The sequence below is a fragment of the Marmota monax genome, unplaced genomic scaffold (assembly GCF_021218885.2).
Source record: "Marmota monax isolate L192 unplaced genomic scaffold, Marmota_monax_Labrador192_F-V1.1 WCK01_AAM20220418_F8-fsc00134, whole genome shotgun sequence".
In the NCBI taxonomy this organism is placed as follows: Eukaryota; Metazoa; Chordata; class Mammalia; order Rodentia; family Sciuridae; genus Marmota; species Marmota monax.
The window spans coordinates 4214710-4229496 of record NW_026692281.1 but is presented as its reverse complement, the minus strand read 5'-3'; the positions used below and the strand labels follow the sequence as shown (position 1 = coordinate 4229496).

At 36.9% G+C, this 14787-nt stretch overlaps 2 protein-coding genes across 8 annotated transcripts in view; one reads left to right on the top strand and one right to left on the bottom strand.

Moving 5' to 3' along the window:
• Positions 1–14787, bottom strand: part of LOC124090044 (myotubularin-related protein 8) — a 126926-nt gene that overhangs the window by 31018 nt on the left and 81121 nt on the right. For 3 of the 4 annotated variants that reach the window (XM_046440409.2, XM_046440412.2, XM_046440410.2), the window contains one exon: positions 11170–11296. In XM_046440409.2, coding sequence (XP_046296365.1) covers positions 11170–11296 — 127 coding nt within the window. Of the gene's footprint in view, positions 1–2244; positions 8759–11169; positions 11297–14787 lie in introns of those variants that run through there. The other variant, XM_046440411.2, reaches the window with a different exon arrangement.
• Positions 1–14787, top strand: part of LOC124090048 (uncharacterized) — a 112782-nt gene that overhangs the window by 42467 nt on the left and 55528 nt on the right. The gene's annotated exons all lie outside the window — the stretch shown is intronic.

Below are 14787 nucleotides of genomic sequence, written 5' to 3'. Positions count from 1 at the left end.
CCATTTGAGGGGTTATATGTGTGTGTGTGTGTGTATTCACATATACACACACACAGGCACACACATCCTTGCTTATATATTTGGAGAGACACACACACACAGACACACATCCTTAAAGCCTGGAAGATGAACCACTCAATAGGGAGTTAATATATTTTCCTAGAAATCATCGAGTTCAAACCACCTGTTTTACATATAAGGCAACAGAAGCTTAGAGAAATGATGGAGCCTTTTAAATGTACTATGACATGTACCTAGACGTGTGATTCACAAATGCCCAAGTGATATATTCCCCTGAAATCTAAAGGACACTGCCAATTCTTATCTTTTCACTTGCTTCTGTATGGTAGTTCTAGTTCAGTTGGACAGAATTTTTAGACTGAAACAAACATCTCCAATTTATATTTGAAAAATACCTCCAAATTTACAAAGGAATTTTGCAGTTATAATTTCCCTTGGTTGTGAAAATCACAGGATGAAACTAGCAGGATAGAGATTATTCTTACTTCAGAAATAAAGAAACACAGCAAGTTGGGAGTTTGAGACTCAACCAGAAGTGATTCCTCATTTAGGGAATTCTCTTGACCCTTTTCCCCTATGAAACAAGGCCTTTAAGGAGTTACAGGAGACTATGGACTAAGTTGATTTCAGGGTTCCCAGCTTGCCATGCCTTTGGCCACAGTTAAAATAGTGGGTTACCTGGGGACTGTACAGTGAAGAGATTCCAAGTTCAGCCTCATATTCTGTGTAAAGTATGATGAAAAATTGGAGCTCAAATTATGGATTTTTTTTTTGTTAAAAAATCCTCTCAGAATGGATGAAATTAACCATCTGTATAGGTCACTTCAGGTAAGAGGATGTCTCAAGTTAGTAAGTCCTGTGATGTCAACAAAGGTATGTGGCTGACATTAACACTCCACAGATTAAACTAGTCCATATACATGAATCCTACTCCTAAAGCTGCCTGATATATACATCCCAGAGAGAAGTCCAGTTGCTTCACTTTAGTTTGTATCTCTGGCTTGTCATGTCTAAAAGTCTTCATGACACTTTGCTACATTTCCATGAAGAAAAATAGGATATATTCATGGAGGCAAATTGAAATTTGATATAGAAGACAATCATAACCTTGTCAGTAATAAGGGGATGATTGAATAAACTATAGCTTATATAGTGAAATATTTTGTGACAATTAAAAGAAGAGACTCATATTTATTGAAATGAAAAGATGTTCAAAATTGTGAGACTATTATATGATTGTACAGTATGATCCTATTTTGTTTCTCTGTATATGCATATGGATTTATCTCTGCATAAAGGAATTATTACTTTTTTCCAGTTCACCAATTTCACAAACTTCTACAATGAACACAGATATTTTGGTTAATTATAAAAAAAAATCATAGCCTTATTCATTATGTTATAACCATCTTGTATCGTAATCTGTTTAAAGACAATATGTCAAGAGTAGGAAGGGAGCTAAGTGGAGCTGAGGAAAAGGAATTTGTCAGTTTAATCAGTAGCATCAGGGCTGAAAAGTAGGAAGAGGCTAATGTTTTTTGACTTTTTTAAGTTCCAGGGAATTTACATGGTCACTTTATATGTTAGCTCAGTAATCTGCACAATTGTCCCATATGGTAGACACATTTCTCCCATTTTATAGATGAGGGCTTTGAGATTCACAGCTAGGAATTGACTTGGAATAGGCCATATAGCTAGTAAATGGCAGAGCCAGACTAGAACTCAAGTTTCTGTGTTCCATATAGGAGACCCTAGACATGAGATTCCTAGAGAGAAAAGCACTGCTGGGGAAGCAGGGGGTTGGGGGACTCTTTTGAGGCCTAGAGGAAAGAACTCCTGAGTTGTGAGGCCCCATGTATGAGAATTCTTGCTGGAGGCTCTAAAGAGAGATGAAGCGCCTGGTCCCTCATCATTTCTGCTCCCAATGTGAACAAAACGGCTCGTGCTCCATTAGCATGCTTTTGTGAATTAAGGCAGTGTTGGTCTTGTCTTCACAGAGGGTCCATGACAGAACATGCCCTCCCCAGTGCTGTTCAGAACCAGGTTCCCTCTCTGATGCCTGTCATATCTTAATTTAACATCAACAGGGCATATTTGAACCTATTTATAGATTCTGTTTGTAAGGTGGTTCATCTGGTGAAGCTAGTCCACGGTACCAATTGGGGGAGGTTTTGCCACTATTTCTTTTATTTATGGCAAATATACAGCAACTTCTCACACACAAAAGATTGAAGGTTTTTAATTTTGGACAAAAATATAAACAAACCAAACATTTTCAAAGTGGAACACAACTGCAGAGAGGGGCCAGTGAACTCTGTGGCACTAGACAAAACAATTGGCAGTGAACATCCTGACTGGTTCACATATTCATACCCCAACTGTACAACAAACAGCTCAGGATAATACACAACAGGAAGGTTAAAATCAATCATTACACTACTATATCTTGAAAAATTCAAATTTGAGCTGATGTGACTGTCATTCTATAAATCTGAAGCTAATGAAAAGTCAGCTCCTCAAAGAACCTACATAGAATTCTGAATTACACTTGAGTTGCTTGATGTCCACACTATGTGGCTGACATTAACACTCCACAGATTAAACTGGTCATAAATATGAATCCTACTCCTAAAGCTGCCTGATATATACATCCCAGAGAGAAGTCTAGTTGCTTCACTTTGGTTTGTATCTCTGGCTTGACATGTCTAAAAGTCCTCATGACACTTTGGTGGACAATATAAAAGTTGAAAGTTTAGCACTAATTTTTTTTTTATTCATGAACAAATTTTCTTCACCTGAATGTCCAAATGACCATGAGAGCAGATGCTACTAAAGTTAAGTAAACACATACATATACTAATAGTCATACTATGAGTTATATTCCAAAAGGATTGAACTTGGTAGCTGTTTGTAAGCCGGAGGCACTGTTAAACAAGAATACAGAACATTCTCTGTTTCAGAATTAGGATATGTTCTCTGCATTCCCACTGGTACATACAAAAAATGCAAACCACCTTGTCTGTAAATATGAGTGAGGTGGACACTTGCAGATCCTTTATGTATGAACTGACATGGCCAATTATCTGTGACATGTGACTAGAGATATGTGTCCTTGAACAGTAATCATCTAGTGATTTTGGTGTACATATTCTTACCTGACTGATAAGGGGCCCAAAGATACTGCAGCTCCAGAAGCAAAGAAGAGGCTCAGAAATAATCTGCTTTGTGCACATTTTAAGGAAGAAAATGCCACCCACCATCCTTGCCTCTCTAAAAGAAAAGAAAACCCTGCAGCATAGAAAACTATGGATGGAAATCACTATTCATAGCATTCTTGAATTTCTATCAGCGTAAATAAAGGATAGCCTTAAAAGAAAATATATCAGTCACAGCACTTCCTGGAAAAGATCATTTTTGGACTTTTTTGCAAGTAATAATATTTTAAGGAGCACATGAAATCTTAACTGGCCAGTTGCATTTCTGTATGACCCTCTCTTCTCTCCCAACAAACTTTTCCACTAACTGGGATTCTGTGATGGCTGGTGTAGGGTCCTCTAAAAAGAGTATAAAACCATAAAAATGGTTGAAAGGCATAAAAACACTGGAAAAAATAAGCTTCTAGTTCATTCCCAAAGCTTTAGAAAACACTGAGGGACAGGGTGCTAGACTTAACATGGGAGCTACTGGTTTTTCATAGGCCAACTTCTGAACATTATTTGTTCAGCCTCTTCAAGACACACAGGGCTAAATTAGCTTCCTTCAAAGCACAGTTGTCTTTTGTGAATTCAAGTCACAAATCACATATCATGTAACACACTTTTACTTGCACTGACATCTAAAGGAGATGTGGACTACCATGAATGGGTGACAGTACCACTAATTCCTATTTAAGAGGAAGGCATATATTTTCAGTTCTACAGCTGGAGAATCAGAGAAGATATCTTTTATATGGCTAGGAAAGTAGTATTTCCCCCTTGGAAAAACCTCTGTGTTGCCATCAAGTACTTCAAAAACAGAATTACCTTTAAAAGGATAAGAGTCCTTTATGATCCCAAATCTTTCCCCTTTTTCTTTATGTGTTGGTGTTTTCTGACAGGCCATCTATTTATTCACATCATATAAAAAGATAATGCCATAGGAAAAAAACTTAAGGCTTAAGCCATGTCTATTTTCTTTTAAAATGTTTATATCAAAAGTCATTTCTAGATTTGGCAATTAGAAGAAAACAACCAGATTTGGTTGAAATCAATATCAGCTTATATCCTCCATAGAATTCTGAGAAGAAGAGGTATGAGGATGGGGGAAAGTTTTGGTATGGATATTAAATCACTGGGAACTAAGAGAGAAAGTAAGAACAATCTTTCTAAGTATAAACCTATATAGAAAATGGTCAATCTCTTTTGAGGGAAATAATTTTCTTAAGGGTAATTTACATTTTACTACATAACTGTTTGAAGAAAGGACACTTTATAAAATACTCTCATAGAAAGATTCTCAAATGACATATGAAAACCTAACAATATTAAGAAAAGTGTGGTGTTTTAAAAAAAGCTAGTATGTAACAAAGATATGACACAAGTACCCTAGGTTATTAACCTCTTTTTCAGCTAAATCCAGGCCACACTTAAATATTTATGAAAAGCACCTTTTAAAAAGACTTGTATCCCTTTAGATGGAAATGTTCAGAAAAGGTCTCACTTCATGTGATATGTGAGGTGCATCGCAGACAAAAGGTAGTCCATGCATATTGGCAGGCAATGGCAACTGACTTGGTGATAAGTAAACATAATTTCTAAGGTGATATACCAAAGATACATGTGCCATACACATGCACCATAAGTTTTACATTCTTGGTATTAGTTCTAGACAGTTTCAGTTTTTCTTTCATACACTGGACCCTATTCCTGAATTTCTTCTTTAAAACAGCTGTTAGCTGTTACTTAAGTTTGTTATTTAGTATTACTGTATTTATTTTGTGATAAATATATCATGTCATTAATTAAGTAAAGAATTAATGAAGTTTTTGAAAGGGTGTTCATGCAGAACCTGAGCATGGTCAGCAGCATAGGAACTGAACCTGACGCACGCTTGGAAAAGATAAGCAGTGACCTTAGGCCTGTAAAACTTGTATGGGAAAGAGACAGAGGTCAGGTTAGTAGATGAGACAGTGGCAGGTGGTTTAAATGCCTTCCTATTTAAGTAGGGCAGTCATATGGGAATGGAATTTCTGCTTGGGAAACTGGAAGCGTAAGAGAGTGGGGGAAGGGGTCATATTTCTTTTTCAGCTTGTGTTATATGAGAATATGAAATGAAAGCCATTAATATATCATCTTTTCTAGTAACCCTGGCAATTTACTTCAGGAATTTCCACTTTATTCCTGGTCTCCTGAGTAGAGATAGCCATTGGGATTTTACCAGCAAATTAGTGTTTGGATTCCACTGAACATTTTTCTCTCAGATTTTCAAATCCAATTGTAAAACAAGGGAAGTAGTTGGTGATGAGAAAAAATACAAAATTTTCACAAGATTTTGCTTATATACAAGTAATAATGAGACATGTTGGTAAATAAAAACAACAACAAAAAGATAAAACAAATTGACTTCACAGATCTTGAGGCTGAAATTGATTCCATGGCCTTAGATAGTCAATGGAATAAGACAATTTTTGTAAAATTTTTGTTTTTGCTTTTGGAAACATTAGAGTTGCTATTTATCAATTCTGAGTTTAGAGTTGTATTGAAAAACCTTTTCACTATTGGATAGTTTTATTTTGGATCAAATAAATTATGTTGGAATAGTACCTTTTACAGGTCTTTGCAAATAAATTTGAGATCATAAAATACGTTTTGAAAGGATTTGCAAAGGATTTGCATCTTGCCATTTTCCCATTTCTTCTGCCCCCTCAAAAACCTCAACAAGTTATAGCTGGTGTGTCATGCTAGTTAATGCACTAAAAATACAGGTTGAGATAAGGGAGAAAGCCCTGGGTGTAAAGCACGACTGGAATAGCCTCACTTGTGACAGACTGGTACTGTCATCCTTTTTGACAAATTCCTCCACAAAACCAGGGTTACATGTAGCTTCCACATCAAACTGATGTACAGAAATATAATTCCCCCAGAAGTAAGAAGCCAAATGGCAGCAGGCAACATTTGGTAATTTAGGTTGTATGAGCCAAAGACCAAATTATAGAAAGAAGGGGATCAGAGAAGATACATCTTGTTGCTTTAAAATTATATAATCAAGGCAACTATCAAGAAGAGGTAAGTAGAAAAATGGTCCCTATTTATGAATGGGAAAGACACAAATTAGAGTTCTTTAAATACACAGAATTAAAACAGCTACCAAGAGGAGGTAAATAGAAAAATGATTCTCATTTAAAATATGAAAAAAGACAACCAAAATGATTTAGAATTTTTCCTCTGAAAAGGAAAGTTGTTTTGGGTCCATCAAATAGCTCTATGTAAGAAATCAAGGAGCTACTCTGGTGACTGTCTTCTGCTATTTAATTACATACTTAAATTGAAAGACACCTCTTTCTTTCAGAGAAAAGCACCTAATAATGTGATCCTTTAGATACTTTATGTATTCACAAATTAATTTGATAGTCAACAGAAATTGAATTTTTGAGCTGAAACCAGATACAGAGTACTTGGAATAGATAGTATGGTTAAAGATGTGGATTCCATTGGCCTTGGTAGTTCTGGAAATATTGACTATATGTAGATCATGATTAAAATTGCCTGAGGCCAAGTGGTAGAGAGCTTGCCTAGCATGTGTGAGGCAATGGGCTTGAGTCTCAGCACCACATATAAATAAAATAATGGCCAACTGACAATTTTTTTTAATTGCCTAAGGCCTACCCTACCCACCCCCAGCATGTGGAAATGGCAAAACTATGACTGAATATCCAATAGGGAAGATGAAAAACCAACAAATGTACCAACACCAAGGGGAAAATCTTGTGTTTAGACAACAAGAATATACCCTTGCCCATGGGAGTATGTGGACCAGCTCTAAGAATAGACTTTTTAAAAAGTGTATAAGGTGAGAAACCTATGAGATTTAAAAAACAGTGCTGATTGTATCCAAAAATCCACAAGTTTTATGTAACATCTCCATAAGCAAAACAACTGGTCTTTATTTTAAAAATCCTGTGCTGGGGATGTGGCTCAAGTGGTAGCACGCTCACCTGGCATGCACGGGGTGCTAGGTTCGATCTGTAGCACCACATGAAAATAAAAAAAAAAAAAATAAAGATGTTGTGTCCACCGAAAACTAAAAAATAAATATTAAAAAATTCTCTCTCTCTCTCTCTTGCTCTCACTCTCACTCTCTTTAAAAAAATCCTAAGAAGGGGCCTGTTTAAAAAAAATCCCAGATAAGCACACAGACCATGTCTTAGACAGGGACAGAGCACTCAGATTATCAGTTGCTTTCTGAACTGATGCTGAGAATGCTATTAAGCAGTATTAACTCAGACCCTGTTAATTTGTAATTGATCATTTTAGCCTGTAATGGACTCAAATTTACCTACAGGATATCTACAATATAGCAGATTGGCTAGATGAGTATTATAATGAGACCAAGCTGGGGTGTGGGCTGGGGAGAGCAACTGTTATGGCTTAAGAAAACATTCTTTGTATATTTTAAACCTCCAAGCACCCATGCACTCATGCTAACAATTAAGGATCATTTTGATTTATTATCACACAAATGTTGGGGTCTCTATTGGCAATATTAGCATCCCATGACCAGGCATATCTGAGAGTACATTTTTATAAAATTCTGTAATTCAGTTGTCTGTTGCATAACATCTCTCTATCCCTTCAACTGGATTGTGATTTTCTACTGTGCTCTCAGGTTAGAGAAGCAAGGGTGGAAAGAGAGGCTGATTGTTAAGGAAAATAATATAACCAGCCTAATAAGCAGCTAAAGGGAAATATTTCTAAAGTTAAATCCCATTTTATAACAATAACATATTTTCTCATATTCTGGACTGCTTAACAACATGTGTATAGCGATCATTTAATCAGTAAAGGCCCTAAGTCTTTTTCCAGACTCTAAGTAGGAAAAAGGGTACCCTGGTCTCACACATTTAAACCAACCAGAAAAGCAGCATAGCCCTGTATGGAACAAAGATCTCTGTGGTTGCTACAGGTGCCCCTAGCAGAGAAGCATATGAGTAGCTAGATCACTGTTGCTTAGAGTAGCCTGACTCCTTGGTGCTGACCTTTGAGATATCTGTGTCTTCAGAGAAGCCCAAGTCCTCCATGGTGCCTATGCCATCAGAGAAACCCATGCCTCCAGAGAATCCCGTGGCCTCAGAAATATTCATTTTTCCAGGGATGTCAGTAACCTCAGAGATGCCCACATCTTCAGAGAAGCCCATAGCCCCAAAGATGCCCATATCATCAGAGATACCTGTGGCTGCAGAGGTGCCTATGTCTCCAGAGATGTGCACATCCTCAGAGATACTTATGGCCCTAAGGCTACCTATGATCCCACAACAGTCATGGCGGAGGTCTGTACACTGGCTTTTTGCTTGATCCATCTGAGCTCGGAGGCCTGCTTCCCTGGACAGAGTGCCATTCTCCATCAATGTATTTAGGTCTCCATCAATACCCATAAAGCCCAGAGGATTGGCCAAAGGACTTCCTAGATGCTGGCACAGTAAATTCCCTAATTGAGAGCAGGTACAGACCTCTTCTGGTGGCTCATCATGGGCTTTCAGTTTCTGTTTCAGGAGCAAGGAATGGTTGAAAAGAATTAGAAACAGGAAACAAAAATCTGGGCAAATATCACATCAACCAGCAAGGATCTTGCTGCTATCACTTTTATGGTAGAAAATTATTGTTTGCGCCCGCCCTCTCAAACATCTTTTCTTCATAACTTGTCATTGTGCTTTTAAAAAGTTCTATCAGAAAAGAAACTCAAAAGTCATATGTATAAAAGTTCTCTTTTATGATAAATATTATAAATTCAATTTATTTCTGGGATTGAGGAAGGCAAAGGAGAAGATCACTAATGTTACATGCCTCCATGTAAATAGGCACTTTACATAAAATATTTCCTTTCTATATAAGAAAATCATTAGTTTATTAAATAATACCTGTGTTTTACAAATGAGGAAACTGAGGCTCAGAGAAGTTAAAGCATGTCACTCAAATTCACTTATTTAGAAAGTGGAAAGTTGGGGTCTGACCCTGCATCTGGATCTTGGGGAAATGATTAGGTGGAACAAAGGGAATAAGTGACAGGGAAATCACATTGTCAGTTGTCATCCACCAATAGAATAACTATAACACCTTGAGTATACTTATAAGAACAATGAAATTGGTATATTTCCAATTAGGAAAATTGTTATCAAAGAAGATTTTTTTATTTCCTTCCCATGCAGACTGCAAACTCTGATCACTGAATAGCTGTATTATGTTTGTTGATTTGGCTTTACAATACCAGAAGAACCAAAGATGGACACTTGTTTTTAATTATACATTAAACACATCAACAAGGATCTCTTTTCAAAATATTCAAAATTCTGAGCTGCTTATGAAATCTAGGGTCCCTAAGGGTTTATTTGAAGGACAGAGGGGAGGGATACATTTTAGAAAAGAATTCTTGGAAAGGGTGTGTTGTTTAGGAACCTGGTGTGAACCCATTTAGGCCAGATAAGTCAGATATTTTTTTGCTCCATATAAGTAAGTGAATATCCTTTTATTGTGAAAATACATTTTTCACATGTGATTGTATCCAATTTTATTTGTGATTGTATCAGACCCCAAACTTTTGAAAGCATTCTTGGGCCCCAATAGCCAGCTACTTGGTTGCATTAAAAATAAACAAAAACAAAGGGGGAACTCAAGCATGATTTAAAATCATAGGAAACAAGCAGCCCTAAACAGAATTGAGAAGTAGGGAAATTTCTTAGGGTTTCTTCCTCCCCTTTTAATTATTCACAGACTTTTCCAAAAGGTCCCACCCAGAACAGGTATCCTTTTCTGAATCTAGCCCTCTCACTTATCCTTAACTGATTTCTCTGATTCCTGAGAGAGACTCATTCATTCCAGTAGGCTCAGATCACTCTGTGAAGTTTTCCTGTAAAGGTTACACACACACACACACACACACACACGTGTGTGTGTGTGTATATAGTGTGTGTGCGTGTGTTTTTTTTTTTTAGGTTACTTTCTTTTTTCAATACAGAGAAGAAAAACTAAAATGGTGCTTAATATTATCACTCAGACAACTCTGTTGCTATGTTTTTAAAAGGCAATAAAACTGTAAAGATAGAAAATATAGAATACAATAAAATATAAAATGAAATGTTGAAATGAAACTATACAATACCTCTCTCCAAGGATTATCACCATTTTTATTACAAATCACTGTGATTTTATGAGTTCCAGTAAAATAAAAATTATATTCTTGTACAATAAAGCAAAAGCTCTTACTGGAGTTCATAAACTCATAGATGGGCTTTCAGAGTCTGTTGACCCCCTTAAATTATGCTTAAAATTGCATGTACTTGTATAATGCACGTATATACCAAAGTTTTCGAGGGAAATATCTGCCACTGTCTTCATATTTTAAAGGGGTGTATGATTCAAAGAATCACTGTTGTAAAGTATTAATATATCAATGTTCTATCCCTGAAAGTGAAAATATCCTTTAGACAGAGCATGAGGTAGTAGACAGGTGAAAGACTTTGCCAGTTAGAAGATGCAGGATAGACCCTAGTTTTCAACTTATAAGTATATGAATTTGAGTTACTTAAGTTCTCTAAATTTCTATTTCTTCTATAAACAGAAGCCATACCTAACAAGTTTCTTTAAAGGATATAAGGAAATACAATATATAAAGTGCCACAAACTGATTTCTTGTTATTCCTTCTTGTTCCACCTAATCATTCTGTCCAGATACAAATAAAAAACCAATCTACTTGTTTAACTAGCTCATTGAGATAATTACCATGGTATGGAAACAAAAGGCATTATATCCTGAGCTTTTTAGACACAGGACACTTAGAAGTCAGAGAGTATAATAAGCCAGCCAGGTAGCATTCTATAAGTATCAATTCAACTCCAAACAGACTAGACCTACTAATAAGGGGCAAGAGAATCTCTTTTTGGGGACCATTCTCCTTACCTTTTCTAGTTCATACACATCTGCTTCAAGCATTGCTCTCTGTTTCTTAATTTCCAGGAGGCTCTCTAGCATACTCTGTTTGGGCTGCAGGCCTTTGTCAAAGCGGTTATACATCCCACACCAGAACCTTGAATAGACAAAAATAAAAAAATAAAAGTGGGTTAGTGGGTTAGTTTAGCTGGAGGAACTGATTACCAACATTTTCATTTTGTAAAGAAAATATTAGGTGGGAAAATATGAAAGTAATATAATTTTGATGACCTTAAAGACAAGACATACTAATCCCCACTCCTAGCACAGTACTATAGGATACAGACAGAACTCCAAGTGTCAGCTTCTATCTGAGGAAAGAAGGAACTGGAGTACATATCTAATACTCCGACTTTTTTAGGAGCAACCTGAAAGACTGGATTTTTTTCTCAACTGTTTCAGAGAGCTGACTGGGTCTGGCATATGATATCCCACAGATGATAGAGAACAAAGTGGCAGCTTGAACTACCATGCAGGTATGCACCAAGGATCCTGCCCTGGGATTAAAAGCTCAAGAAAATGGGAATTGTTTAAAATCCTGGCTCCTAGCTTCTCTGAGGGGAGGAAAAGAGATAGATTATACAACCAGCATTCCAACTTCTCCAGGAGCTACTAAAGGAATGGCATCTGTATGAAAATGTGTCTAGGGGCACTGATGAAACTGACTATACTCTAGATATCTGGGGGCCGGCCACTAAAACAAAAACAATCGTTTAGACCACCACAAAGATTTAAGAGGTACACAGAAGTTCTGGCCTCACTGACTGATGAAGGTCTATACACAAATTGAAGAAGTAGGGATTTTTCCCCTAATGTGAGGATACGAAGATATTCAAGGAAAATAAAGAAAAAAGGCAAAAATCCAAACAAAGGAAATAGCTAAAACTCCAGAGACTGACTCTAATGAAGTGAAAATATATTAATTATACAAAAGAAAATTTAATAATTATATAAAGGGTCATAAGGATCTAGGGAACAATCCAAGAACAAAGTGAGCTTTTCTTTTTTTTTTTTTTTTTTTATTGTTGGCTGTTCAAAACATTACATAATTCTTGATATATCATATTTCACAATTTGATTCAAGTGGGTTATGAGCTCCCATTTTTACCCCATATACAGATTGCAGAATCACATCAGTTACACATCCATTGATTTACATATTGCCATACTAGTGTCTGTTGTATTCTGCTGCCTTTCCTATCCTCTACTATCCCCCCTCCCCTCCCCTCCCCTCCCCTCCCCTCTTCTCTCTCTGCTCCCTCTACTGACATTCGTTTGTCCCCCTTATATTATTTTTCCCCTTCCCCTCACTTCCTCTTGTATGTACTTTTGTATAACTCTGAGGGTCTCCTTCCATTTCCATGCATTTTCCCTTCTCTCTCCCTTTCCCTCCCACCTCTCATCCCTGTTTAATGTTAATCTTCTTCTCATGCTCTTCGACCCTACTCTGTTCTTAGTTACTCTCCTTATATCAAAGAAGACATTTGGCATTTGTTTTTTAGGGATTGGCTAGCTTCACTTAGCATAATCTGCTCTAATGCCATCCATTTTCCTGTAAATTCTATGATTTTGTCATTTTTTAATGCAGAGTAATACTCCATTGTGTATAAATGCCACATTTTTTTTATCCATTCATCCATTGAAGGGCATCTAGGTTGGTTCCACAGTCTAGCTATTGTGAATTGTGCTGCTATGAACATCGATGTAGCAGTGTCCCTGTAGCATGCTCTTTTTAGGTCTTTAGGGAATAGACCGAGAAGGGGAATAGCTGGGTCAAATGGTGGCTCCATTCCCAGCTTTCCAAGAAATCTCCATACTGCTTTCCAAATTGGCTGCACCAATTTGCAGTCCCACCAGCAATGTACAAGTGTACCCTTTTCCCCACATCCTCGCCAGCACTTGTTGTTGTTTGACTTCATAATAGCTGCCAATCTAACTGGAGTGAGATGGTATCTTAGGGTGGTTTTGATTTGCATTTCTCTGACAGCTAGAGATGGTGAGCATTTTTTCATGTACTTGTTGATTGATTGTATGTCCTCCTCTGAGAAGTGTCTGTTCAGGTCCTTGGCCCATTTGTTGATTGGGTTGTTTGTTCTCTGATTGTCTAATTTTTTGAGTTCTTTGTATACTCTGGATATTAGGGCTCTATCTGAAGTGTGAGGAGTAAAGATTTGTTCCCAGGATGTAGGCTCTCTATTTACCTCTTTTATTGTATCTTTTGCTGAGAAAAAACTTTTTAGTTTGAGTAAGTCCCATTTGTTGATTCTAGTTATTAACTTTTGTGCTATGGGTGTCCTATTGAGGAATTTGGAGCCCGACCCCACAGTATGTAGATCGTAGCCAACTTTTTCTTCTATCAGACGGCGTGTCTCTGATTTGATATCAAGCTCCTTGATCCATTTTGAATTAACTTTTGTGCATGGCGAGAGAAAGGGATTCAGTTTCATTTTGTTGCATATGGATTTCCAGTTTTCCCAGCACCATTTGTTGAAGATGCTATCCTTCCTCCATTGCATGCTTTTAGCCCCTTTATCAAATATAAGGTAGTTGTAGTTTTGTGGATTGGTTTCTGTGTCCTCTATTCTGTACCATTGGTCCACCCGCCTGTTTTGGTACCAGTACCATGCTGTTTTTGTTACTATTGCTCTGTAGTATAGTTTGAAGTCTGGTATCGCTATACCGCCTGATTCACACTTCCTGCTTAGCATTGTTTTTGCTATTCTGGGTCTTTTGTTTTTCCATATGAATTTCATGATTGCTTTCTCTATTTCTACAAGAAATGCCGTTGGGATTTTGATTGGCATTGCATTAAACCTATAGAGAACTTTTGGTAATATCGCCATTTTGATGATGTTAGTTCTGCCTATCCATGAACAGGGTATATTTTTCCATCTTCTAAGATCTTCTTCTATTTCTCTCTTTAGGGTTCTGTAGTTTTCATTGTATAAGTCTTTCACCTCTTTTGTTAGGTTGATTCCCAAGTATTTTATTTTTTTTGAAGATATTGTGAATGGAGTGGTTGTCCTCATTTCCATTTCAGAGGCTTTGTCGCTGATATACAGGAATGCCTTTGATTTATGCGTGTGATTTTATATCCTGCCACTTTGCTGAATTCATTTATTAGCTCTAATAGTTTCTTTGTAGACCCTTTTGGGTCTGCTAGGTATAGAATCATGTCATCTGCAAATAGTGATAATTTAAGTTCTTCTTTTCCTATTTTGATGCCTTTAATTTCTTTCGTCTGTCTAATTGCTCTGGCCAGTGTTTCGAGAACTATGTTGAACAGAAGTGGTGAGAGAGGGCATCCCTGTCTTGTTCCAGATTTTAGAGGGAATGCCTTCAATTTTTCTCCATTCAGAATGATGCTAGCCTGAGGCTTAGCATAGATTGCTTTTACAATATTGAGGTATGTTCCTGTTATCCCTAGTTTTTCTAGAGTTTTGAACATAAAGGGATGCTGTACTTTGTCAAATGCTTTTTCCACATCTATCGAGATGATCATATGATTCTTATTTTTAAGTCTATTGATGTGGTGAATAACATTTATTGATTTCCGTATATTGAACCAGCCTTGCATCCCAGGGATGA